Here is a 25,202-nt window from a genome sequence, read left to right on the forward strand (position 1 = left end):
AATAAGATAGTAAGCCTACTAGCCTCAAATAAGGCTGAAACCATCGAAGTGGTGGCAAACTTCCTTTACTGTGTTTATAAGAAAAGAAGTCTGTTTAGAATGTTTAATTAACCACCTCCCCCCCCCCCCCGCTTCCTTGATTTGATACTGTTGTTGTTATGCCAATAAAGGTTCTGTGACTGTGACTGGGGTGCTGAGAAGACAACCAATTGTTTTTATGTGATCTGCCCTAACAAAGGAACAAGCTAGAGGCCTTTTTTAAACACAGCAGCCTTATCCATCTAGAATCATAGAGTTGAAAGGGATCTCCAGGGTCATCTAGTCCAATCCCCTGCACAATGCAGGAAACTCACAAATATCTGCCCCCTAAATTCACAGGATCTGCATTGCTGTCAGGTGGCCATCTAGCCTCTGTTTAAAAACCTCCAAGGAAGGAGAGCCCACCACGTCCCGAGGAGGTGAGGAATCGCTCTAACGGTCAGGAAGTTCTTCCTAATGTTGAGCCAGAAACTCTTCTGATTTAATTTCAACCCATTGGTTCTGGTCCTACCTTCCGGGGCCACAGAAAACAATTCCACACCATCCTCTATATGACAGCCCTTCAGGGACTTGAAGATGAAAGATATCAGTCTGTTACAGAACCTAATGAACGTGATCGCTTTTCTGTTTCAGGGAACGGGTTTTGGAAGCAGATGCGTTTTAGATTGTGCTGGAATCTTGATACCATTGTCTTGGTGGTGGAGGAGAGATGGAGAAACCGTGTGTACAGTGCGGTGTTAAACTGCACAGACTCTTATCTGGGAGAGCCGGATTTGATTCCACTCCTCCACATGAAACCATGGAAGTGACCTTGGGTCAGTCACAGTTCTCTCAGAGCTGTTCTGCTCAAGAGCAGTTTCTGTCAGAGCTCTCTCCCCCACCCCCCACATCTACCACACAGGAGACAGGAAGAAAAAGGAGATTGTAAGTCACTCTGAGACTCCTTCAAGTAGTGAATGGCAAAGTATAAATCCAGTCTCTTCTTCTACAGCGTACTAACTGGCTGCACTCAGGGCTTTTATTGAGCAGGAACACCAGGAACGCAGTTCTCACTGGGAACAGTCTTAACCAATGGGCAAGAGGGGCAGCTATCTTGGGCCTTATCTCTCATGACCCTCCCCCCGCAAAGGAAGGGGAGGAAACAGCTCAGCAGCCATGGGATCTTGCGCTCACCCCATCTGGGTTTCAGACACTTGACATGGCAGAGGCTCACGTCCAGTCCATCAGAGGCCTGGGCAGCCAGTTCCTGGTGGCAGCAGTGTCTTGTATCCACAACCTCACACAGGACAAGATCCACTCCTTGCTTTGACCCCGGGGTAGGCTTTGAGGGGGGTGGCAATGATTCTGTCCCCATCCAGGAATTTTTGACCTGAGCTCCAGAATTACAAAAACTGTCTCTGTTCTCACGCAGATAGTTAGCGTTACCAAAAAGAAAGAAAGAAAGCTGTCACTGAGGCACTGTGTATACACAAAATGAATCCACAATAATAGAATAAAGTGTCGAAATAATATACAGATACCCCAAATACACAGAAAGTATTTTTTTCATGAGGGGATGGATTCCACAATAATTTTCAAGAAGTTTCCATGGAGAATGCAAAAGGTCCATTGCATTCTCCATGGAATCTTCTTGAAAATTATTGTGGAATCCATCCCCTCATGAAAAATACTTCCTGTGTATTTGAGGTATCTGTATAAATTATTTCGACACTTTATTCTATTATTGTTGATTTGTTTTGTGTATACACAGTGGTTTTGCTTTGATCTATTTACTGTGTAGCCACTTTGTTTCCTGTCACTGAGGAACAAGCAGTTCCACATTTGTTCCTTCCGGGAAGTCCTACCTTAGGTTGCATCGTCTTGGGGTCTTGTATGAATTCCCAGTCCTTCCCATTCAAGCTATAAGCCACTTTAAACTTCCTCACAAAAGCTCGGGCTTCGCTGATGCTGTCCCCTCCGCGAGCTCCTTGAATGATCACCCCTTTCACGTTCTTCGGGACCCCCAGGTCTACTTGCAGCCACTCCTCCCCGGGCTGCGCTGGAGGTATGCGGGGGAACCATCCCGAGCGGCTGCTGACCAGGCGGGCGACGCTGGGGGCCCAGGGATATTCTCTGGTGGAGGAAGCAGAGATCTGGGAGTCTGGGATGAGCCCGGAAAGCATCCCCAACATATTGGAGCAGGGTGAATCTGTGCAGAAAAGAAAGGGGTGGGGGACATGAGTGGCTAAAACACAATAATAGGTTTAAGTCGTAAGTACCAAAACAGCACGGGAGGAGTAACATCCCACTGCGGCTAACTGCTAGGTATGAAATGTCAAAACACTTAAACCAGCTGTGCTTTGCTTTATAACAGCTCTCACGGGCTGCAGGGGCCCTGCAATGGATGCTCGGTACATCCTTGTGATGGCAGTCTCCATACAAATCGCTCTGTACTTCCAATGAGTTTTCCTTTCCCAGCCCCTCACCTCACCCCACCCCCGGCCCCTTAAGTCAATGGAAAAACATCAGGACTATAACAGTATCCCGGCTGCTGCTCCAGGCTTCTTTTAAAAATAAATACCGGTTAAGTCCGTTCAAATGAGAGATAAAACACAACTGGAGGCAATAATGTCAAACAGTCCACATGAGATGTTGGCTCGGAGGTCCTTCTCAGATGGTGGTAACATACCCCCGAGGCCATGGCCCTGACGTGCAGAATGGGGGTAGGTAGGGTTGCCAAGTTCAATTCAAGAAATAACCTGGGGATTTTGGGGGTGGAGCCAGGAGACTTTGGGGTGGAGCCAGGAGCAAGGTTGAGACAAGCATAATTGAACTCCAAAGGGAGTTCTGGCCGTCACATTTCAAGGGACCGCACCCCTTTGAAATGCCTTCCCTCCACTGGAAATAATGAAGGATAGGGGCACCTTCTTTTGAGGCTCATAGAATTGGATCCATGTGTCCAGTCTTTTTGAAATTTGGAAAGTCTTTTGAAGAGAGGTATTAGATGCTATGCTGCAAATTTGGTACCTCTACCTCCACAAACAGGCTCTCCAGAGCCCCAGATACCTGCAGATCAATTCTCCATTGTACCTTATGGGAATTGTTCTCCACAGGGCATAATGGAGTGCCCAGCAGACATTTCCCTCCTCTCCCCTGCTTTCTGATGACTCTGAAGCAGGGGGAGGGCCTCCAAAGCTGGGGATCCCCTTCCCCCACCTGGGAATTGGCAACCCTAGGGGGAGGGGAGGGGTCAGGTCTGCAAATATTCCAGCAAGCCTGCAGTATAAATTATGACCCCAGTGGCAAAGTTTCGAGTCATTCTTCGAACCACAGGATGGACTACAGGGCAAATTTTCAGATGTCAGGGCATTCAAGAGTTCCGGGAGTCTTATTGCAACATTGAAAGAAGCAAGCTGAGATGGCTTCACAATATTGTCAGCCCATACCAAAATGGCACCTGAGTTTGGACTGGCTGAACATGAACGAAGTGAAGCTCTGCATGAGCAAACTGGTAATCTTTCTATTTTAAAAAATGAATTGTCATTACGGATCACTGCGGACAGAAGAGCCCAGAGAGTCTTTCCCTCTGAGCTGAGCTTCTTGAGTGATCTGCGATATCAGTCATTAAGCTGGTTCCCACTGCTGCCGAAATAGGCAATTCTTGCAGATTTTCCCCTCAGGCTGTTCCTGGGGGTCCCCTGTCACACCCCCCACCTCCCGCCAGTGCAGCAATTCAGGGGTATTCTGCGGAGACATTTTCAACAAGATCCTAGTAACAGCTTCAGCAATTCTCCCTTGCATTCAGTACTTCTATCTTCTTCCTTATATTTTTATGAATTTTTCAACCACGAAACTTGGGAGATTTTTTTTTTTTTTTTAAAAGGGGACAGACTAGGAGATTGTCTGGCACTCACAGAAGCTTAATGCTTTCTTATGACTCTGGCCCCCTCTGAACCGCTACAAGATTATGCATAGGTTGGACTGGCACCAGGGATAATTCATAGAACTTCTATATTGCCTCCCTTCGCCTTGGCCATTTCCACACAGGTTATCTGCCTAAGTCCAACGCTTTTGGGAAGTGCTTTTTCCCCCTCCGTGCTTCCGACCGCACTGCGGCGCACTTGTGCAACTTTGAAGGTTTCTCTGGGTTTTCTTCAGTCTTTCTCAAACCCGCTTTGCTCCAAAGCTCAGGGGAAGGTCATAGTGAAGCCTGGAGGGCTGCTGTGTGGGGTGTGGAAATTCGACCGTTTTCACTGACCCAGCCCCCACCATCTCCTCCCAGTTTTTGTTTTACAATCTGCACTAGAATGTTGTTATACTGATATGACACTGTAACAATAGATGTGGGCAGGTTCTATGGATTCTCAGATTTCATTCAGCTCCCTGCTTTGCTACACCTGTTGTTACAACAGCAGATCATCATCGTCATCATCATCATCATATTCAATCTGATGAATCACCTTATCCCAGCTGAAGCCGGGCTCGAGGCAATGTGCAACAGTAAAAATACATACAGGGCTTTTTCTGTAGCAGGAATTCCTTTGCATATTAGGCCACGCCCCCTGATTTAGCCAATCCTCCAAGAGCTTACAGGGCTCTTAGTACAGGGTCTACTGTAAGCTTCAGGAGGATTGGCTACATCAGGAGTATGTGACCTAATATGCAAAGGAGTGCCTGCTACAAAAAATACCCTGCCTACAATAATTATTAAAACCAGTTAAGAAGAAGAAGGAGAAGATATTGGATTTATATCCTGCCCTCCACTCCGAATCTCAGAGTCTCAGAGCGGCTCTTAATCTCCTTTACCTTCCTCCCCCACAACAGACACCCTGTGAGGTGGGTGGAACTGAGAGGACTCTCACAGCAGCTGCCCTTTCAAGGACAACCTCTGCCAGAGCTATGGCTGACCAAGGCCATTCCAGCAGGTGCAAGTGGAGGAGGGGGGAATCAAACCCGGTTCTCTCTGATAAGAGTCAGCGCACTTAACCACTACACCAAACTGGCTCTCAAACTAAAAACTAAACTAAAAACAGATTACAAACCCGATGTCGTCTGTTATAAAGTGCTACCAATTCCTCCTTTCTAGACTAGCTTGGAGGGGGGAGGGAGAGGGGTGCCAGCCCGGCCACCATTGCTGTCCTCAGGCAAAGGCCTGGTGGAACATCTTTGCAAGGCCTGTAAAAGATCCCGCAGGGCCCTGGTGTCTTCCGGCAGAGCATTCCGCCAGGTCGGGGCCAGGACTGAAAAAGTTCTGACCCTCGTTGAGAACAACCAGACCTTTTAAAGGCCAGGGATCACCAGCAGATTTCAACCTGTAAAGCATAATGCTCTTCTTGTATCCAGTATCCTGATATTCTAGTGCCATATTGCAGGAGCGAAATTATGTTAAGGCTGAGCGCAGGATCCAAGAATGAGGATGGCATGAGTACACTTCACCGGAACCAAGGGGCATCTTGTGAATGGGGCAGGCGTTTATACCAGAGCCAGAGAGAATCCTGGCTGAGAGAACTGTAGCATACCTGGCGAGTCCATGTTAAATGGACTTTCGAAGTGGGGTCTTCCCAGCTCATTCAACTATTATGCAAACTTCTGCATTCAGGTAAAAAGAACTGAATTCATAGGTACAGAGAATGCTAAGCCATACTGAATAGACCTGAGTAGGACTCTGAGTAGGCCTGAGCAGGATGGCACTGTCAGTAGCACTACATGCAGGGGTCATATTGTAGAAAAATAAGTGGCGGAGCTCATTAGCACAACTCATTAGCATATGCTGCCCCTCTCAACCAGCTAAAAGCAACCCAACGCAAAAAAGGAGAGCCCTGGGCGAGTGAGGCCTGCTTGGACTGGCTAGAGATCCAGCCAGCCTAAGCAGGCCTCGCTCGCCTGGGGCTCTCCTGGGCCGCCCCCCCCCCCCGGTCAAAAAGCCAGCAAGTTACCCGCCACCCAAAATCACATCAGAAGTGGAGAAAGGGTGACGCGGGCTTCTCCAGAGGTTAATGAGGGCTGCTGGGGTGTGGCAGAGCCCCTGGTGGCTGGCTGGCTGGCTGCCCGCTCTCCTAATCCAGGGATGGTTATGCAGCTGCACCTGCTATTCAATGGTAGGTAGGTAGGTGGGGAGGAGGGGGGCATTAGAAAGGTTCAGGAGCTGTGCTCCTGTGAGCTCCTGCTGGATCTGAGGCCTGACTACATGTAAAAAGGATGCAGTAGATCACAAGCATCAAGAAAGTCTAATGCACTCTTAAGCCACATTAACAGAATCGTCATCTATCCGAAAAGTAATCATTCCTTCCACTCTGTTCTGTGCTAGTCAGACTTTGTGTGGAATACAGTTCCCAGTTCTGGGCATCGCACTTTGAGAAAAAAAGGAAGACAAATTGGGACAGATTCGGAGGAGGGCAACAAAGACGGCCAGGAATTTAGAAAGTCCTCCGTGAGAAAGCCTTAATGAACTGGGTAACTATAGCCCGGAGAACACTAGACCGAGAGGTGACATGATAACTCTTTCAATACCTGATGGCTGTCACATGTCTCTGCCGCTCCGCAGGCCAAGAGCACATCTAATGGGCTTAAGTTCCCGGAGGGTAGATTTTAGCCAGAGATTAAGAGAAAACTTCCTGACAGCAAGAGCAGTTCAACAAAGGAACCCATCGCATAGGGGAGCGTGAGCAAGCTCCGCCTGCCAGTAGGATTCTGAGCAGAGAAAGGAGAGCTGTCTGTAAGGGAATCCTTTCATTTGGACTCCCTGTACTGAGTCCAAGTAGCTAACCTATATGGCCCCTTACAACCCTATGATTCTTAGGTACACCACCCAGTATTACGGAACAAAAGAGAAAAAGCTGCAACAGAGCTGTATGCAGTGCGATGGCTGTGTGCCTAGACTAGGTGGTGTCTTGGGGCATCCCAAACCTGTCATTCTGTAAAGTCATGACATCGGTTGAGCACACCACCATGATAAGACATTTGATAGGACCAGGGCTCTTTTTCTAGCAGGAGCTCCTCTGCATATTAGGCCACGCTCCCCTGATGTCGCCAATCCTCCAAGAGTTTAGAGCGCTCTTAGTACAGGGCCTACTGTAAGCTCCAGGAGGGTTGGCTACATCAGGGGGGCGTGACCTAACATGCAGAAGAGCTCCTGCTAGAAAAAGAGCCCTGCACACCACTTTCAGTAGTGTTCTAGGTCATTTCAGTTGTGATATGGGGTTCTACCTGGTGTGAAGTTTTAATGTTTTCAATGGCTTGATGTTCGCTGGTTTCGGGACCATATTCGGGTGGAAAGGTGACGTAATTTTATTTTTAAAAAAGTTTTCGCAGCAACAAGCAGACTCCAACTATGCGTTAGACGCAGGAAAATCCGTATCAGCAAAGACAAGTAATTTGAAATTGCACACCTGTGATACGGCAGCCGTAAAGCTCCAACCGGAGGGCAATTCCGCTGTGCCAGAGTTGGGGCCTGATCCGTACAAACCGAGTCAACACGGGAGCGTGGAGTTTGTTGAGAACTACTTCCGAAGCATCGGTGTTTGCCTGGAATACCTAGAAAGGAAGAAGGACCGAAAATTCAGCTTTGTGTGTGTGCAAAGTCTTATGGCAATCCTAGCAATTCAACTTTACCCTTTCTTAATTAGAACAGCAAAGGGGTGAAATGAGAAGAGGGAAAGAGGAACTTAAGCATTAAAGGCACCCATCCAAGTGGTAGCCTGTAATGACATAGGGGATAGCAGGTTAGGTCAGCCCGTCCGCCTATGTATCTACAGATGTGAAATTGTAATGTTGCTCTCCCCACTGATTTCTCCCAATCAGACAGCTGCTAAAGGCACAGGATAGGGTGTGTCTCTGTGTGTGTTTTTCTTCTCATTTGGCAACCACTAAGTACAACCGATGGAACCTCCGCTTTGTCCTTTTCGGTTATGAAAACAATTGAAATACAATCTCAGACAAAATCAATTAAACAGAAAGCGCTTCTGAGTTTGGATGGACAAGTCTGAAACACCCTTGGCACAATTCCTAGGAGAACAAGATGTTCAAAAACACTCCTTTTAAAAAACCCCCACAATCTAGCTCTCATCTGCCTGAAACAGAGCATACAAGCAGAAACTAGCAGTATGGGTTGAACTAATGACTTTACGCATTCCTACTTCGCTTTCAATATTTACAACGTAGGCGTAGTAATGATTATTCCCTTTTGTCAACTGCACTGATGCAGATTCATAGCTGCTTGTTCCTATCTGATCACTGCTACTAGTGAAGTGCTGTGGTTTCCTCCATGAGAGTAACAGTTTCTCCAAAGAGAAGCAAGCCACTCACTTCCTTTATGCGCACACCCCAGATATAAAACATTTTTTTAAAAAAATCCCACAAGACCTTCATTTGGTGCAACGTATGTTGCAGTATTATTCAAACAAACTGCTGTCTCACCAGATGGCCATAATCAATAATTACCATATGGACCTTATATTCCTCCCTCCCCCTTCCACCATCCATTATTTTAATCACTTGGTAAAATGTCAGCAAATTTTGCTTCTGTCTTTGTCTTTGTTGTAACAGGGTGGAACAAGCAGAAAAGACCAAAAGAAGTTCAAGAAAGAAAACAGTTCTAGAGCGCTCGAGACTTTGAGGATAGATCCAACCATCTACCTGGGAGACTCCCGCTAGCCTAAGGAGTTCTACTCTGAATTTAAGTGGTTTGTCCTCCAAAGGAAAGCCCACTTACATTGGGTGAAAGCTTCAGGCTTTGCTCAATGGAGTAGGAGAACTGGTCCACCCTTGTGTTCTCAAATAAAGTAAGACACTTTCTTTGTGTAGCAGTCCTAATACCCTAGACCAGTCTGATCTCATCAGATCTTGGAAACTAAGCAAGGACTTCAGATGGGCAACAACCAAGGAAGAGTTTGCAGAGGAAGACAATGGCGAACAGCCTCTGCTCATAAGAACATAAGAGAAGCCATGTTGGATCAGGCCAATGGCCCATCCAGTCCAACACTCTGTGTCACACAGTGGCCATATATATATACTGCATAATATATACTGCATATATATACACACACTGTGGCTAATAGTCACTGATGGACCTCTGCTCCATATTTTTATCTAACTCCCTCTTGAAGCTGGCTATATTTGTAGCCACCACCACCTCCTATGGCAGTGAACACCACCTCATCTTGTGCCTTGAAAAACCCATGAAATTCTACTTCGTGGGGTCGCCATGAGTCAATTGCTACTCAAGGGCACGTCACCTTCTACTTAAAAAAAAAAATTAGGGCCCTCATGATTAATGCACCATGTGTTTCAAACCAGAGAACACCTCTACTACTATGTTGCCAGGGCCAAACACTGATATAGCAATTGCAGATTCTCCTTGGTAAATCTGCAATTCTCCTTCTGTGTTTGTGCACCACGACCAAGAGAAAGAGAGCCATCTATATAGATGCCAGCCACCTGTGGGAATGCCCACCTGTTGGAAGGCCACACCCCACCTCCCCCCCACCCCAGCTCCCTTTCAGTAGCAATTGAAGATACACCTATTTGTTTGGACAAGCACAGAGCTGAGTAGTTCAGTTCCACAGGGTTCGCAAGACAGAGGTATTCTACGAGGCCTATGGTTGAGGACACCAACATTTTAAAATCAACCTGGCCTCTTTTCCACTCACTTTCCCCTCTTGGGGAAAGGACAAGTTGATTTTAGGCACCGTCTGGATTGTTGCTGTATTCGAACGGTATTTATATTCTTCTTTTGTATTTGAAATTATGTTCTAATCCATTTGTATTCCCGAACGTTGTACACCACCCTGAGCCCCATAGATGGGACAGAGTGGTCTAAAAATCAAATGAATAAATATATAAACAAGCATTTTAGTTCCTCCTCGTATACTGCTTGGTGTCAACCGCCAGCTTGCATGCTGATGGCTGCCATGTCTATTGTTGGTGTTGTACTGTCCGGTTTTATTGTTAAGCCACCTCAAGCACATTGGGGAGAGCCAGGATACAACTATTTCAAGTAAATAAATAAATTCCACTCCGTCCTCTGCTCCGCCAAGTGCAGAAGTCTCCAAGGAGTTCACATTCAGCCTTCCCCACTCTCTCCCCTATGCAGAATCTAGGCTCAATGCTGACTGTGCATTAACTAATGCTGACTGTCAAGCAGAAGTTAAACTGCTTAATCCCGGAGTCTTGGGATTCGGGACGAGGCGCTGTTTAAAGGTCCAAAGCATTTCCCTGATATTCCAGGCCTTAAAGGGATAATACAGATGTTTCCTGGGTTTGGAACAATTAACTGCAGTTATCTTGGGGCAGACGGAGTTTGCCAGAGCCTATGTATCACGAGCACAGTGTCCTCTCCGTGAACTTACTCTCGTCGAGAATGTATGGGATAGCCATTCTCCAGCACGAAGCGTGGGAAGAGAGGCACCGAGAGATCATAGAAGGCAAAGTTTTTGTGGGCCTCTGGGCAAGAGGCTAGTCCTGATTAGCCCTTAAGCACGTGAAAGCATCCTCGAGGAAATACAATGTTTAGGCCTTGCCAAATATCACTGCTGTTGTTGATGATATTGAATTTATATCCCGCCCTCCACTCCGAAACTCAGAGCAGCTCACAATCTCCTTTCTCTTCCTCCCCCACAACAGACATCCTGTGAGGTGGGTGGGGCTGAGAGGGCTCTCACAGCAGCTGCCCTTTCAAGGACAACCTCTGCCAGAGCTACGGCTGACCCAAGGCCATTCCAGCAGCTGCAAGTGGAGGAGTGGGGAATCAAACCTGGTTCTCCCAGATAAGAGTCCGCACACTTAACCACTATACCAAATGTGTTGCTGGCTATGCAAACCAGTGAAGTAGAGCTGTTATCATGGAAGTAGAGCTGTTATCCTAGCAGCCCTGAGCCTGTCGGGGGAGAGCAGAATATAAATCTGATAGATAGATAGATAGATAGATAGATAGATAGATAGATAGATAGATAGATAGATAGATAGATAGATAGATAGATAGATAGATAGATAAATAACTAAGCAAGCAAGCAAGCAAGTTACCCTTTAGGGGTACAATCAGATATAATTACCCCTGGGAAAATGAGAGTGAATAAACTTATACCTTCCGATCTTTAGCTGGGCATGCACTTGGCCCAGGAGAGAAGACATTCTTCACAAACTCCTTTCCACAGAGTCCAGGGACTTATTATTAACTTTCCCTGAAAGCCTGCCGAGAGGACTCGTTAATGCATCTCTCTTGGAGTCCGGCATGTTGACGCATGGAAATTGCATTAGCAGACAAGTGAATAATTCAGTGCTAAAATCCATGACGGCGACCTCCCCACGTTAACAGCAGTGCCACAGCCAGAGCAAGTGGCACACAGTGGCAAACCTCTTCCTTAAGTAGAGTGGCGATAAGTGATAGGGTAAGGAAGGAAGCCCTTGTCTGCAAATCTGTGTGGATAATTGGGATTTGGAGCAGATTTAGAGCCAAACAGAAATGCTAATCCAGAGAATATAGATCATGCTGGTACCGTTTAGAAACACAGCGTGGTTGATGGGTTTTTAATATCCTACTTTATCCCCACAGACCCCCCCTTTCCCCTCTTCTCCCCTTGCTCAGCAAGTCACCAAATACCCTTTTCCCAGCAGGAAGGCTGGAAACATCAATGTCTGCTGTGAGTGGCCCTCGCGAGTGCCAGTATTGGAAAATGTGCGTATATTTCAACACAGAAGGAAAAGCCCGCTGCTTTTTGTCAACCCACTAAGCCAATCTGCAGCGTGTCATCCAAGAACCAAAAGAAACCCTCACCTGGCCCATACCTCTGACCTTGTTTGTTCTCTCTTTTGATCCCCCTCTGCTGCTCTCTCAACTTCTGTTTCAGTCCCTTCCTTCTCTAAACACACATGTACGTGTCTCTGAAATGTATTTATCTCCCCCCACACCTCGGCCACCTTCTCTTCTGATTTGTTCCATATGGCGATTGCTGCCTACTCTAGCTGGTTTCCCTAGAAGGCACACTAGGACCATTTCTACAGTAGTAAAATTCCTCGCATTGGTGTTTTAAAATTGCACATTTTGTGAAATTTCCCACAATAGATTTTTTTTTTCCGCGCCAGGCACAAACCTGAAGTTTTTTCCTTCTTACCCCATGTCTTTGGCACTCGCTAAAACGGGGGATTCTGAAAACATAGGATAAGAAGGAGAAAATGTAAGGTTTGTGCCTGGTGAGGGAAAAAAACCCTAGCGTGGAAAATTTCATGTAACATGCAGTTCTAAGAACGTCAATGCGGGGAATTTCACTATTGCGGAAATTATCATGTTCTGTGAAAACAATGGGGGTTGATTCTTACTCTAAAGCGGTAGGGGTGTTCCAAACGGTTTTAGAAACTTACACCGTTGTAAGAGAAAAGCACGGTGTGATGGCGAAAGTTTTACCACTGTACCTTTTCCTTTTCTTTCTAAAAACCTGTCTCCTTACAGCAAAGGTAAAAGACAGCCCTCGAGTTACCTCTGATAAGACTCTTATTTCAAAGAGAAAAAGTGCAAACAACCTTTGCGCTGCACCGTCTCTTCAGGCTACGTTCCTTCATTACGTTCAGGGGGATTCAGCCAGGTGCTTAATCGTATGCCTAATTCCAAACAGATGGGCAAGGCCTTGAAGATTTCTTTCTCACCCTGTGCTTTTCCTGCAGAAACTGAAGGAATTAGGGGACGTGTAACTTGCAATAAAAAATCAAGCAGAGCACTCCTAGGCAGATGGTGTCATTTTAAAGGCCAGGGACCAAAGCACTGTCAGCCAAAGCTTTGCCCTTTCCCTAGCAATAACCGTCTCCTTGCTACGGCAGACAGAGAAATACAGAATACAGCCTCCAAACTGAATTACTTGTGGTATTTCTTTCGAGGGCTCTAAATGGCAACGTTATTATCTCTTACATTCTACACAGCGTTAGAATCTTTCCGGATCCTTTTATCGGTGCTTCGGCCGTGAACCAGTGTCTCAAAATACTGCCCCTGAGACCTTCTTTTGGTTACATTTCCTAAAATTGATACTGAGGCTCAATCAAGATATAAACACCACTGAAGAGGCTTCCAGACACGAGGCTGTGCTCAAGTCTGGGGCACAATTTCCTTGCTCGGTGAGTTGATACCTATCCTGCACACCACTGAAGAGGTACAGTGAGCCTCGTGTAGACTGAGGGTAGATCAGACCAGGGCTTTTGTTTTTGTAGCAGGAACTCCTTTGCATATTAGGCCACCCCCCTCTGATGCAGCCAATCCTCCTAAAGCTTACAGTAGGCCCTGTAATAAGAGCCCTTGGAGGATTGGCTAATTAAAAGGAGGGTGGCTTAATATGCAAAGGAGTTCCTGCTACAAAAAAAGCCCTCGTTCAGACTAGTGGGCTCACGATGGGTTTCACAGCTCCAAATGTGATTGTAGCGCAACCTAACCCAGCTGAAAGGTTGACCTGATGCAAAGGATAACCGGGCTACCCAATTTCCTAAACAGCTGTGTAGAAAAGGGCAGCAGATGTTCTCACCAGTGTTCCCTCTAAGTATGAGCCAGCTCAGAGTTTTTTAGCCTCCAGCTCACACATTTTTGCTTTACCTCAGGAAAAATGGCTCCAGAGCAAACTAGTTTATGCAGCAGCTCTCAGCACTAATGCCAGTAGCTCATGAAGTAGGATTTTTGCTCACAAGACTCCACAGCTTAGAGGGAGTATTGGTTCTCACCCCACAAGACACACTTCACCTACAGAAATTCACCTGCAAAATTCACCTGAAGCTGCTGTATACTGAATCAGACCATCAGTCAATCAAGGTCAGTATGGACTACTATGACTAGCAGTGGCTAGTCTGCTGAATATCTGTCACATCACATACTACTTTTTAGAAGGATATGCCAGAAATTGAACTTGGGATCTTCTGCTTGCCAATCAGATGCTCTAACTCATATCTCCCCCACCTCCATTTCCCCTCTATAAATCTATCAAAAGCTGTAAGCCTCCTGTATTCTTTTGCATCTGGATCACCCAATTCATCAGTAATTTCTTCTAATTTCCCTCCCACCAGTTCTGGTTGAACACTACAGTGTAAACTCAGATTTAAGAGAAACCAGCCATCTATCTGCCACCTAAGGCTAAAGCCAGATGAGAATTTTGACAGATGAGAGAGCTGAAAGTGATAGGCTAGGCCCAGGAGTGCCTGTGGAGTTTTCACTGCACAAAACACACACTAAAATCTCTCAGCCTTCCCCCACCCCACACAACCTGTTTGACCAGAAGCCAAGAATGAAACAAAGAGAATGACAGCACACACCACCGGCATTGACGCTTCTATGAAAAATTAAAGAGAAGTGTAAGTTGCAATGTTGTCTTCTTACAAAGTATTTTGTAAGAAGTATTTTGTAATTCTTGTAGATTTACATTTGTTCCAAAAGATGAGACAAAAAGATGAGATAAAAGAAGATACTAGATTTATTTCCCACTCTATACTCTGAATCTCAGAGCCTCAGAGCGATCACAATCTCCTTTACCTTCCCCCCCCGCCCACACACACACACACACACACACAAACACACAACAGACACCCTGTAAGATAGGTGGGGCTGAGAGAGCTCTTACAGAAGCTGTCCTTCCAAAGACAACTCCTATGAGAGCTATGGCTGACCCAAGACCATTCTAGCATCTGCAAGTGGAGGAGTGGGGAATCAAACCCAGTTCTCCCAGATAAGAGTCCACACACTTAACCACTATACCAAACTGGATCTCTTATCCTATTATATTGTTACTGCCATATTGGGAGCCAGGATGCAGTCAGGAATTCTTCCCTCTGCTTTAATTCTGCTCTGACCTGACCTGAATCTGCTCTACTGAATCAGATCAAAGTCAGTATTGTCTACTCAGACTGGGAGTGGCTCTCCAGGATTTCAAGTTGAGGTTTTTCATGCCTACTTGCCTGGACCCTTTTTAGCTGGAGATGCCGGAGATTGAACCTGGAACCTTCTGCTTACCAAACAGATGCTCTACCACTGAGCCACCGTCCCTCCCCTAAGATCCTTTCAGATCTTGGAAGGTAAGTAGGGTTGATATTTGGATGGGAGAGCAACAAGGAAGGCACTGCAGAGGAAGGCAATAGCCAACCACTTCTGATCCTTACTTGCTTTCAAAGCTGTTTACGGATCACCATAAATTGGCCGCAACTTGATAGCACTCGCTCATGTACATATGCAGCATAAAAGGAGGCAACTCTTACACAAAATTCTCCCTGGGTTCTGTTGTCTAGCTTTAACCCTCAGTCCAAATTGCCAACATAGCAACTGGTGAGATGTTGCAATCTCAGGGTGAGATTATGAGGATCCATAAGAGCATAAGGACAAAAGAGATGCCATGTTCCAACACTCTGCCACACAGTGGCCAAAAAACCCCAAGTGCTATCAGGAGGTCCACCAGTGGGGCCAGGACACTAGAAGCCCTCCCACTCCACCCCCCCCCCCCAAAGCACCAAGAATACAGAGCATCACTTGCCCTAGACAGAGAGTTCCAATGATAAACTGTGGCTAATAGCCACTGATGGACCTCTGCTCCATATGCTTATCCAATCCTCTCTTGAAGCTGGCTATGCTTGTAGCTGCCATCTTACAAAGATAACATCTTACAAAGCCCTTATGTTTGCTAGGAAACAATGCGAGGACTTTGCATTACATGTACAATAGGAATGTTGTGCCTCACAGGCATGTGCCAGTTCTTGAAGCTTATTTCCATGTCTTCGAACTGCCTCATGGAGCCTCTACTGGCTCCCTTGTCAAAAACCTCTCTTCCTTGTGTGGCTCAATCAGGCCTCAGATTTAGCAGGAGCTTACAGGAGCGCAGCTCCGGAATCTTTCTGATGATTCCCCCCTATTCCTCCCCACCTACCTTGTCCATTGAATAGAAGGTGCGGCTGCGTAACAATCCCTGGATTAGGAGAGCGGGCACCCAGCCAACCACCAGGGCCTTTGCCACACCCCCCAGCAGACCTCATTAAACTCCTGGAGAAGCCCACACCACCCTTTCTCCACTTCTTGTGTGATTTTGGGGGGCAGGGGGCTTGCTGGCCTTTTGACCGGGGGGGCGGTGGCCCAGGAGAGCCCCAGGTGAGCAAGGTTTGCTTGGGCTGGCTGGATCTCTAGCCAGACTATGCAGGCCTCGCTCACCTGGGGCTCTCCTTTCTTGCAATGGGTTGCTTTTGGCTGGAGGGGCATATGCTAATGAGTTATGCTAATAAGCTCTGCCACCTATTTTTCTACAAAATGACCCCTGGGCTCAATGTTAAGTGTCATGGCTCCATGAGAGAGTATGTAGATGTGAAAACAGCTGGGCAAGGCAGGGAGGCTAATGCTGCTTGCTTCCTGATTGCTTGGTTCGCCAATAGAAAAGAGCTGGTGTGCATCTGAGAGGCACACAACTCCACATGTGAAGCAAAGTCCTCATGTTGTTTCTCGACAAGCATGAGGACTTTGTAATTCATTGCTGGACTCTTATACCCGAGAACCTGGCCACCTTTGAATCCCGGTAGGATGTTACCATGTTCTGAAAACTTTATTGGCAATTCCTCTTCCAACTAAAAGTTGTTTGTTTGCTTTTGCAGTTCTAAATCTTGAAAAATACAGAGCTCCTTTTGCTCTCATGTCATGCTTCCAACATTTTTGACTCACGAACATATTGAGGGCTGTAAGACGTGACAAAGATACACAGGGATGGGATTCTTCTGGTCCCTTGTAATCCTGCAAGCTTCATGTTATGAACCCGACATTCATTTATGACCTTCTGAAGCGTTAATCTCTCATAACATGGTGCAGGTGTTTAGCTTTGTTTATAATGTCAGCTTGCGAATGTATTGCACCTTTACAACAACTGACATGATACAAATATTGCTCATATAATTTATTTATTTCACTTGTAATTGTAATCCTCCTTTCTTCAAATCACCCACATTAAAATTGGAACCACTGCTCAAACATTTTTCATTTATCACATTAGTCCAACAATGACGCTGGCAGTCATTGGTTCCAATTTTAATGTGGGTAATTTGAAGACGGGAGAACCACCTGAAACACGTCCATATTAAACCCGGGAGGTGTGTCATCATCTCTCTAAGAAGCTCAAGAGAAATCACCACTAGAAATTGACCAGAGTCTTGGAAATTGACAAGAGTCTTCTATATGGGCTTCTACTATTGAAAATTTGGTTCTAGTTTGGGATATGTAATATAGTATGTATATATGTATAGATGTGTGAAGACACATAACACATTATTATAAGTAATTTACACAGTGTTGGTCTTCTGTGGTTGCCTAACCCATACACTATAGTTTTGTGTTGGAGAAAGTCCAGAAAAAAGCAACTAGAATGATTAAAGGGCTGGAACACTTTCCCTATGAAGAAAGGTTGAAACGCTTGGGACTCTTTAGCTTGGAGAAACGTTGACTGCGGGGTGACATGATAGAGGTTTACAAGATAATGCATGGGATGGAGAAAGTAGAGAAAGAAGTACTTTTCTCCCTTTCGCACAATACAAGAACTCGTGGGCATTCGATGAAATTGCTGAGCAGACAGGTTAAATCGGATAAAAGGAAGTACTTCTTCACCCAAAGGGTGATTAACATGTGGAATTCACTGCCACAGGTGGCGGCCACAAGCATAGCCACCTTCAAGAGGGGTTTAGATAAAAATATGGAGCAGAGGTCCATCAGTGGCTATTAGCCACAGTGTGTGTGTGTGTGTGTGTGTATATATATATATATAAATTTGCCACTGTGTGACACAGAGTGTTGGACTGGATGGGCCATTGGCCTGATCTAACATGGCTTCTCTTATGTTCTTATGTGTGTTGCTAACCACCTGTTTGTGGCCTACCAGTAGTGCATGCTAACTTAGAGAGTGGGGCAGATATACAAGGGAGACTTGCCCTTCCAAACCTTCACTGTCAGTTGCATGGTGTGATCAAGGAAAGCAGAAGAGAAAAAGAAGGGTACGGAGGCACAGCCTGCAAAGATCCCAGTCATGGTTGACCCTTGTAGGAGAGGAAGAAATGTTGTCTAGATGCTGTGGAAGGAGAAAATCTATACAGGGTGAAATTCTGCATAGATAAGAACGTAAGAGAAACCAAGTTGGATCAGGCCAATGATCCATCCAGTCCAACACTCTGGGTCACACAGTGGCCAAAACTCAGGAGCCATCAGGAGGTCCACCAGCAAGGTCACCCAAGAAGCACTCCCACTATTGAAGCCCCAAGCACCAAGAATCACTGCCCCAGAGCATCACTGCCGCAGACAGTATGCTCCATCTATAAAAAGGTAGTCCCCTGTGCAAGCACCAGTCATTTTCGACTCTGCTTTCACAACGTTTTCACAGCAGACTTTTTACGGGATAGTTTGCCATTGCCTTCCCCAGTCATCTACATTTTCCCCTCAGCAAGCTGGGTATTCATTTTACCAACCTCGGAAGAATGGAAGGCTGAGTCAACCTGAGCCAGCTACCTGAACCAGCTTCCGCTGGGATCGAACTCAGGTTGTGAGCAGAGAGCTCAGACTGAGTACTGCAGCTTTACCACTCTGCGCCATGGGGCTCTATGCTCCATCTATACTTTGTGGCTAATAGTCCCTGATGGACCTCTGCTCCATATGTTGATCCAATCCTCTCTTGAAGCTCTCCATGCTTGTAGCCGCCACCACTGTCTGAGACAGTGGATTCCACGTGTTAAGTACTCGCTATCCAATGTATTTCTCTTTTAGCGGTATTGACATACCCAAATAGGGATACTGGCTGTTTATCCCATTACGTATACTAAACCCATCTTCCACTATATTTTAATGTATTTTTCTTCTAATTGCAAACTATATATATGTTATGTGTTAAAAGATAAATTAGTTAGTTGGGAAAAACTCCTGAGAAAGTAATGCCTTCTTTTTGACCCAGGCTTATAGAATAGAGTGACTGACAGACATTCTCACATTTTGACTTATTACTGTTTTATTGCTTTCGCGTTCTCATGCTACCGAGATCAAAGGTTTGCTCAATTTGTTAATTTTACTATTCTGCCATTGGATCTTAAATTTGTACTATTTTGCATGCTTAAACCGCTGCCTACCAGTTATATATAGCCCTGCACACTGTACCTGATTCCTCATCTGATGAAGTGTGCTTGGAGCACATGAAAGCTTACGTTCTGAATAAAACTTTTTTGGTCTTAAAGGTGCACTTGACTCCAGCTTTAATTATTCTTTGAGAGGGGAAGGGAGTAAAGGCGAAGCACAGAAATGCTTCAATCCGTTAGCATTTGTTTCATTGCCAAGAGAAAGCAATTTCTCCCTGCAACTGCACCAACCGAGATCACCAAGTGAGCCCTACGTCCGAGACACAGGGTGCTTTTATCCAGGTCTTCCCAAGTCTGACACTCTAATTACTACACCTCCCTGTCTGTCAATATGCACATTCCACCCCAGCCTCATGCAGGCAGCATTTACTTCCTTCTTAGGCCAGCAGTCAGCAGGTCTACATGCAGAGCGTATTGGGAATCAATGAAATCTGACCTATGTAATTAATTTGCTTTAAGACACCAAAGGAGTAGAGAGAATGTGACATGGGTGGACGGTGCGGGTTAATCCTCTCCCCTTTTCCCCCTTCGTCCCAGTTCCACTTTGCTGTAAATCAAACTTATGCTGCTCTTCATGTTAAAATGTTCCCTTGTCTGCTCAGGGTTTTGTGTTTTTTTTTAAAGAAAGCTGCATTAGTTCCAGTGAATGTGGGAAACCGGCCAGCTGCAAGGGAGGGGGGGGGCAGCATTACATCCAAGAGGCAGTTTATGATCCCGAAGACCCTTCACCTTATTTATTTTTAGTGCTGCTTTTGTCCTCAAGAATTTCTTAGAATGTTAAACAGAAAGAATTTGTATTTTCCAGGGGGGGATGAGGAGGAGGAGAAGCTGGGAGACACATCTTGGAGTGTGCGTGTGCTCGCACTGGTCCCCGCGGACCGTTTAGATTTTGTGCACGAATTATATCGCTCTCGCACACACCCCACGCTAACAGGATTAGGGGTTCAGATTCCAGATGGAGAAGCATGAAGGAATTTGGGTGTTTTTTTTCTAAAAAAGGAAAGCTTGGGGAGATTATATTTTTTTTGACAGAGAGACAGAACTTCAAATGAGCAGCGAGGTGAACGCGAAGATTCGGAAGGGAACACAAAATGGACCCGGCCTTACTGCCGAACCCTACATCACGTATGAGCACTGACTGGCATGCTTAATGCCTCGCTTGTCTACTTGCAGAAACTTATACAACAGGTTTTCAGACAGAGGCTAGATGGCCATCTGACAGTCATGCTGATTCTGTGAATTTAGGCAAGTTATGAGAAGGGCAGGAAGGTTTGCATCAGTGCTTAGTCTCATGGCTGTTTCTTACATGCCCAGGGAAACCACTTTGGGGTCAGGAAGTAATTTTCTCCAGGCCAGTTTGGCCAGGGATCCTGGAGGGGTTTTTAACATCTTCTGGGCATGGGGCAGAGGTCACTAGGGGTGTGTTGGGGGGAGGTATTTGTAAATCTCCTGCATTGGTCTCTTCCAACTCTATGATCAACTGCGAGGTGACCTGTCGTGCTACAGACATTCTCTTCTCACCCACCACACTGCTTGTTGGAGAAGACATCTGGTGTGAGTTATTATGGAAGCATCAGTGTGAACTGGTCTTTGCTCACTTGCCAAGAGAACACCATTCCTTCCTTGAATCTAACTTAAGAGTTATGTCCACATAACTCCCTTGGACTGCAAGAAGATCCAATCAGTCAGTCCTAAGGGAAATCAACCCCGACTGTTCCCTGGAAGGTCAGATGCTGAAGCTGAAGCTCAAATACTTTGGCTACCAAATGAGAAGGGAGCACTCACTGGAGAAGACTCTGATGCTGGGAAAGACAGAAGGCAAAAGAAGAAGGGGATGGCAAAAGATGAGATGTCTGGACAGCATTACTGATGTAACAAACACGAATTTGAGCAGACTTTGGAGGATGGTGGAAGACAGGAGGGCCGGGCGTGACTTGGTCCACGGGGTCACAAAGAGTCGGACTTGACTGTGCGACTGAACAACCACATGGGAATGAACTTGCTTGACTTTCACTTTCATTCTGTAGGACTGCCTACTTTGGCCTGGGAAATTCCTACAGCTTTGGGGACAGTTCTTGTGAAGGGGGACTTTGGGGAGGGATTTTACACAGGGGTGTCAAACTCATTTGTTATGGGGGCTGGATCTGACATAAATAAGACCTTGTTGGGCCAGGTCATACCAAGCTGGGCCATTAGGTTGCAGAGATATAAACTTTATAAAGGACACAGACAAACATAATTAATTTTTTTAATAAAATTAAAATAAAACATGCTTAAAACATTAGCCTTAACATTGGTCTTAAATGTGCTTTCTTTGTTTTTCCCATGGGATCCAGGGAACTGGGCAAAGGAAGCTCTGGCTCTTTCCTTCCTTCCCCAGGGGACCAGGAGGGGGAGGAGCGCCAGCCAATACAAGGAAGAGAGGTTTAGCTCAGTATTTCTGCCAGCAAAGAAAGCTCTCCTCCCCCCCCTTCCCTCCTCAAGGGAGATGCCTCAGCCAATGGAGAAAATAGAGGTTTTTGCTCTATAGCTCCTGTGTGATTGAGCAAGCCTAGCAAAGCAAGCTAAGATGCAGAAGGAAGCAAGAGAGAGGGAGAAGGAACCAAATGACAGCCAGTTGCTTGTGGGCCTGATAGAAGCCCTCCGGGGGCCTGATTCAGCCCCCAGGATGTACATTTGACACTCCTGACCTAGCATATGTGATATACCATAGAACCTGCTGTCTAAAGCTGCCGTTTTTATAGGGGAAGTGATCTCAGTAGTCTGGAGATCAGCTTCTTACAGTTGACAGAGTCAGCTTTACCGTTTTCTCTCAGGGTGGGTTGTGCAGTATCTCAGAGGTACACCTGGACACAGGTTTAGGCAGGGATCTCACCTTGCTAGACTTTCCCACCCATTTTAGCAGCTGTACATGGTGAGCTAAGCTGTTTGGCAATTCTACTGTGACACTTTGGTGTGACAATATGGTCCCTGCCCAGGTTATTAATCCTCTGACAGCCCTGTGTCCTTGAGCGATAAGATTTGCGAGTGAATTTGTGTCGCCCTGTTTGAAGCTCTGCATTTTGTTTGCGGCACAGCATGTATCTGATTTGAATAACAGCGCTGCTGATGCTCTATCTCGTTTCCAGGAGGGCTGTTCCAGAGAGCAGGCACCCAGGGCAAATCACAACCTGATCCCATGCCATTGGTACACTGGTGCCTTGGAACAGACAGGCATGCAGAACAATCCAGGCACCTACCAGAAGAGCCTTCTGCACAGGGAATCTTAAGAGAGTTTCAGCAATTTAAAGGGCAGGTAGGGTTACTAGAGGTGCTCTCCATTTCCAAGACCATTTAATGCAGGGGTGTCAAACATGCGGCCCAAGGGCCATATCAGGTCCCCAGAGGGCTCCTATCAGGCCCATGAGCCACTCACTGTTGCAGTCTTCCTTCTCCCCCTTTTGCTTCCTGCTGCATCACAGCTTGCTTTGCCAGGTTTGTTCAATCAGGATACAGAACAAAGCCTGTATTTTCTCCTCTGGCTGACCAGCACATGAAGCAACTTATTTACAAAAGCTCACAATGTCCAGCCGTTTCATGTTTTCCTTTGCATCTCAGGCTCAAAGCATTGACCATAAAATTTCTGTAATGAATGTCAGTAAATTAGAAGTAGGTTTGCAACTTACAGATACAGCACCTGAACAGCATACTCAAGATTGCTACAGCATAGACACTGTCCCCAGATTTTGATGCAATAATTCAGAGTAAGATGGGTCGGTTATCAGAGATTGTTAAATAAACAAAACATTGCAAAAGTGCTAATGTTTTAAGCATGTTTTATGTAAAGTTTTTTTTTTTAAAAGAACTTTAATTGTGTACGTCTGTTTTTTTTATAATGTTTCTTTTGCTGCTACCTGGCATTACATTTTGACACACATGGCCCGGCCTGAGAAGGTGTCATTTATGTGAGATCTGGCCCTCATAACAATAAGTTCCAACACTCCTGATTTAATGCAATACATGGCATGGCCCATCAGTGGCTCTTAGCTACAAGGTGTAGATGGAATCCTCTATCCGGGGCAGGGATGGTCTGTATTCTTGGTGCTTCGGGGGGGGAGGGGCACGATGGGAGGGTTTCTGGAGTTCTGGCCCTGTTGGTGGATTGCCGGTGGCACCTGAGTTTTGACTACAGTGTGACGCAGTGGTGGACTGGATGAGCATTTGGCCTAATCCAACATGGCTTCTCTTGTGTTTTTATTCCACACACTCCTCTGGATTATAAAGCAGCTGTAGGTGGAGCCACCTTTTCCTATACTGTCCGTCGCCCAGAGGCCTGCAATGGCAGGAATTGGGCAATCCATAAATTGCATACAATAAATAAATAAATATTTGTTGTGGCATGGTGAAAAATGCAATCAAGTCACAGCTGACTTATGGTGACCCTGTAGAGTTTTCAAGGCAAGGGATGAACGGAGGTGGTTTGTCATTGCCTGCCTCTGCGCAGCAACCCTGGGCTTCCATGGTGGTCTGTTAAAGGGTGATTAACACATGGAATTCACTGCCACAGGAGGTGGTGGTGGCTACAAGCATAGACAGCTTCAAGATGGGATGGAGCAGAGGTCCATCAGTGGCTATTAGCCACAGGATATAGATGGAACTCTCTGTCTGGGGCAGTGATGCTATGTGTTCTTGGTGCTTGGGGGGGCACAGTGGGAAGGCTTCTAGTTTCCTGGCCCCACTGGTGGACCTCCTGATGGCACCTGGTTTTTTTGGCTACTGTGTGATACAGAGCATTGGACAGGATGGGCCACTGGCCTGATCCAACATGGCTTCTCTTATCTTCTTATATCTCCCATCCAAGTACTAGCCAGGGCTGACCCTGCTTAGCTTCTGAGATCTGATGAGATCACACTAGCCCAGGTAGGGGAAAAAGGGTTGGCTGTAAAGACCACTGTTGCTCATTTGGAGGTAGTGGCTTTCTATGCCAAATTAGAAGCTCTCCAAGATTTTATGGATGGGTTAGGCATCTGTTGGAGGGTTGGCTCCATGCTTGCAAGACAAGAGGCGGGTCACTTACACCAGGCATAATTAAGTTTCTCTTGGGAGCTTTTCAGCACAAACGCCATTCCACATGGGAGGTTTGCTTATTTAGGTCAGCAGCTTTAGTCGTAGTTGTCAGGGCATTCAGAATCACTGATGTTTTGGTGAAGTCCAGAGGGAACAGGCAGGTGCAGCCCTGTTGACGGAGGACATTAGCTTGAGCCCTGATCGAGTCTTATTTCGATTGCATTTTTTCAAAGAGGGCAGGCAGCCTTGTCTCCTAGTCCAGATGTGTCATTCCGGTCAATGCAAGTAACGCCGGACTTGGTCAGAAGGAGGGGCCCAGCCCCTGAGGCTTTTACCCTTGCATAAAAATGATACTCTGCTGACACAGCAACTCTTAAAGCTGCCTTGTTCAGGAACGCCCTGCCTTCCCACAAGTTTGGAACACGTTCCCTTCTGCACTTTGGACTTCATCTACAGCAAGAGGCTTGGAATTCTACACTGCAGGAGATTCAGGCAGTGGGTGAGTCAGTAGCATTCTGGAGCTTATATTTTAGAAGTGAGTGCTGTCACAAAAACCAGGCTGACCCAGGAGGGGATCTTGCTCTCAGTGCTTTATTCCCCGATAAAGACCTCATGATACTGGCTGAGTGTTTTTCTCCCATGTGGAATGGTGTATGTGTTGAAAAGCTCCCAAGAAGAACTTAACTATGCCTGGTATAAGTAACCGCCTCTTGTCTTACAAGCTTGCAAGTTCTCAAGACCAACCCTCAAACAGATGCATAACCCAGCCATAATATCCTGGAGACCTTCTAATTTGGCGTAGAAGAAGAAGAACACTGCAGATTTATACCCCGCCCTTCTCTCTGAATCAGAGACTCAGAGCGGCTCACAATCTCCTTTATCTTCTCCCCCCGCAACAGACACCCTGTGAGGTGGGTGGGGCTGAGAGGGCTATCACAGCAGCTGCCCTTTCAAGGACAACCTCTGCCAGAGCTACGGCTGACCCAAGGCCATTCCAGCAGCTGCATGTGGGGGATCAAACCCAGTTCTCCCAGATAAGAGTC

General features: G+C 46.2%; 1 protein-coding gene across 2 annotated transcripts in view; it reads right to left on the minus strand.

Annotated features, from left to right (window-relative positions):
• The window catches only part of NRP2 (neuropilin 2), a 312,308-nt gene that overhangs the window by 124,308 nt on the left and 162,798 nt on the right, over positions 1 to 25,202 (minus strand). For both annotated transcript variants that reach the window (XM_060256874.1, XM_060256875.1), the window contains exons 8-9: positions 7,407 to 7,551; positions 1,884 to 2,227 (exon numbers count right to left, since the gene is read on the minus strand). In XM_060256874.1, coding sequence (XP_060112857.1) covers positions 1,884 to 2,227; positions 7,407 to 7,551 — 489 coding nt within the window. The remainder of the gene's footprint in view (positions 1 to 1,883; positions 2,228 to 7,406; positions 7,552 to 25,202) is intronic.

Source organism: Heteronotia binoei, chromosome 16, assembly GCF_032191835.1.
Source record: "Heteronotia binoei isolate CCM8104 ecotype False Entrance Well chromosome 16, APGP_CSIRO_Hbin_v1, whole genome shotgun sequence".
In the NCBI taxonomy this organism is placed as follows: Eukaryota; Metazoa; Chordata; class Lepidosauria; order Squamata; family Gekkonidae; genus Heteronotia; species Heteronotia binoei.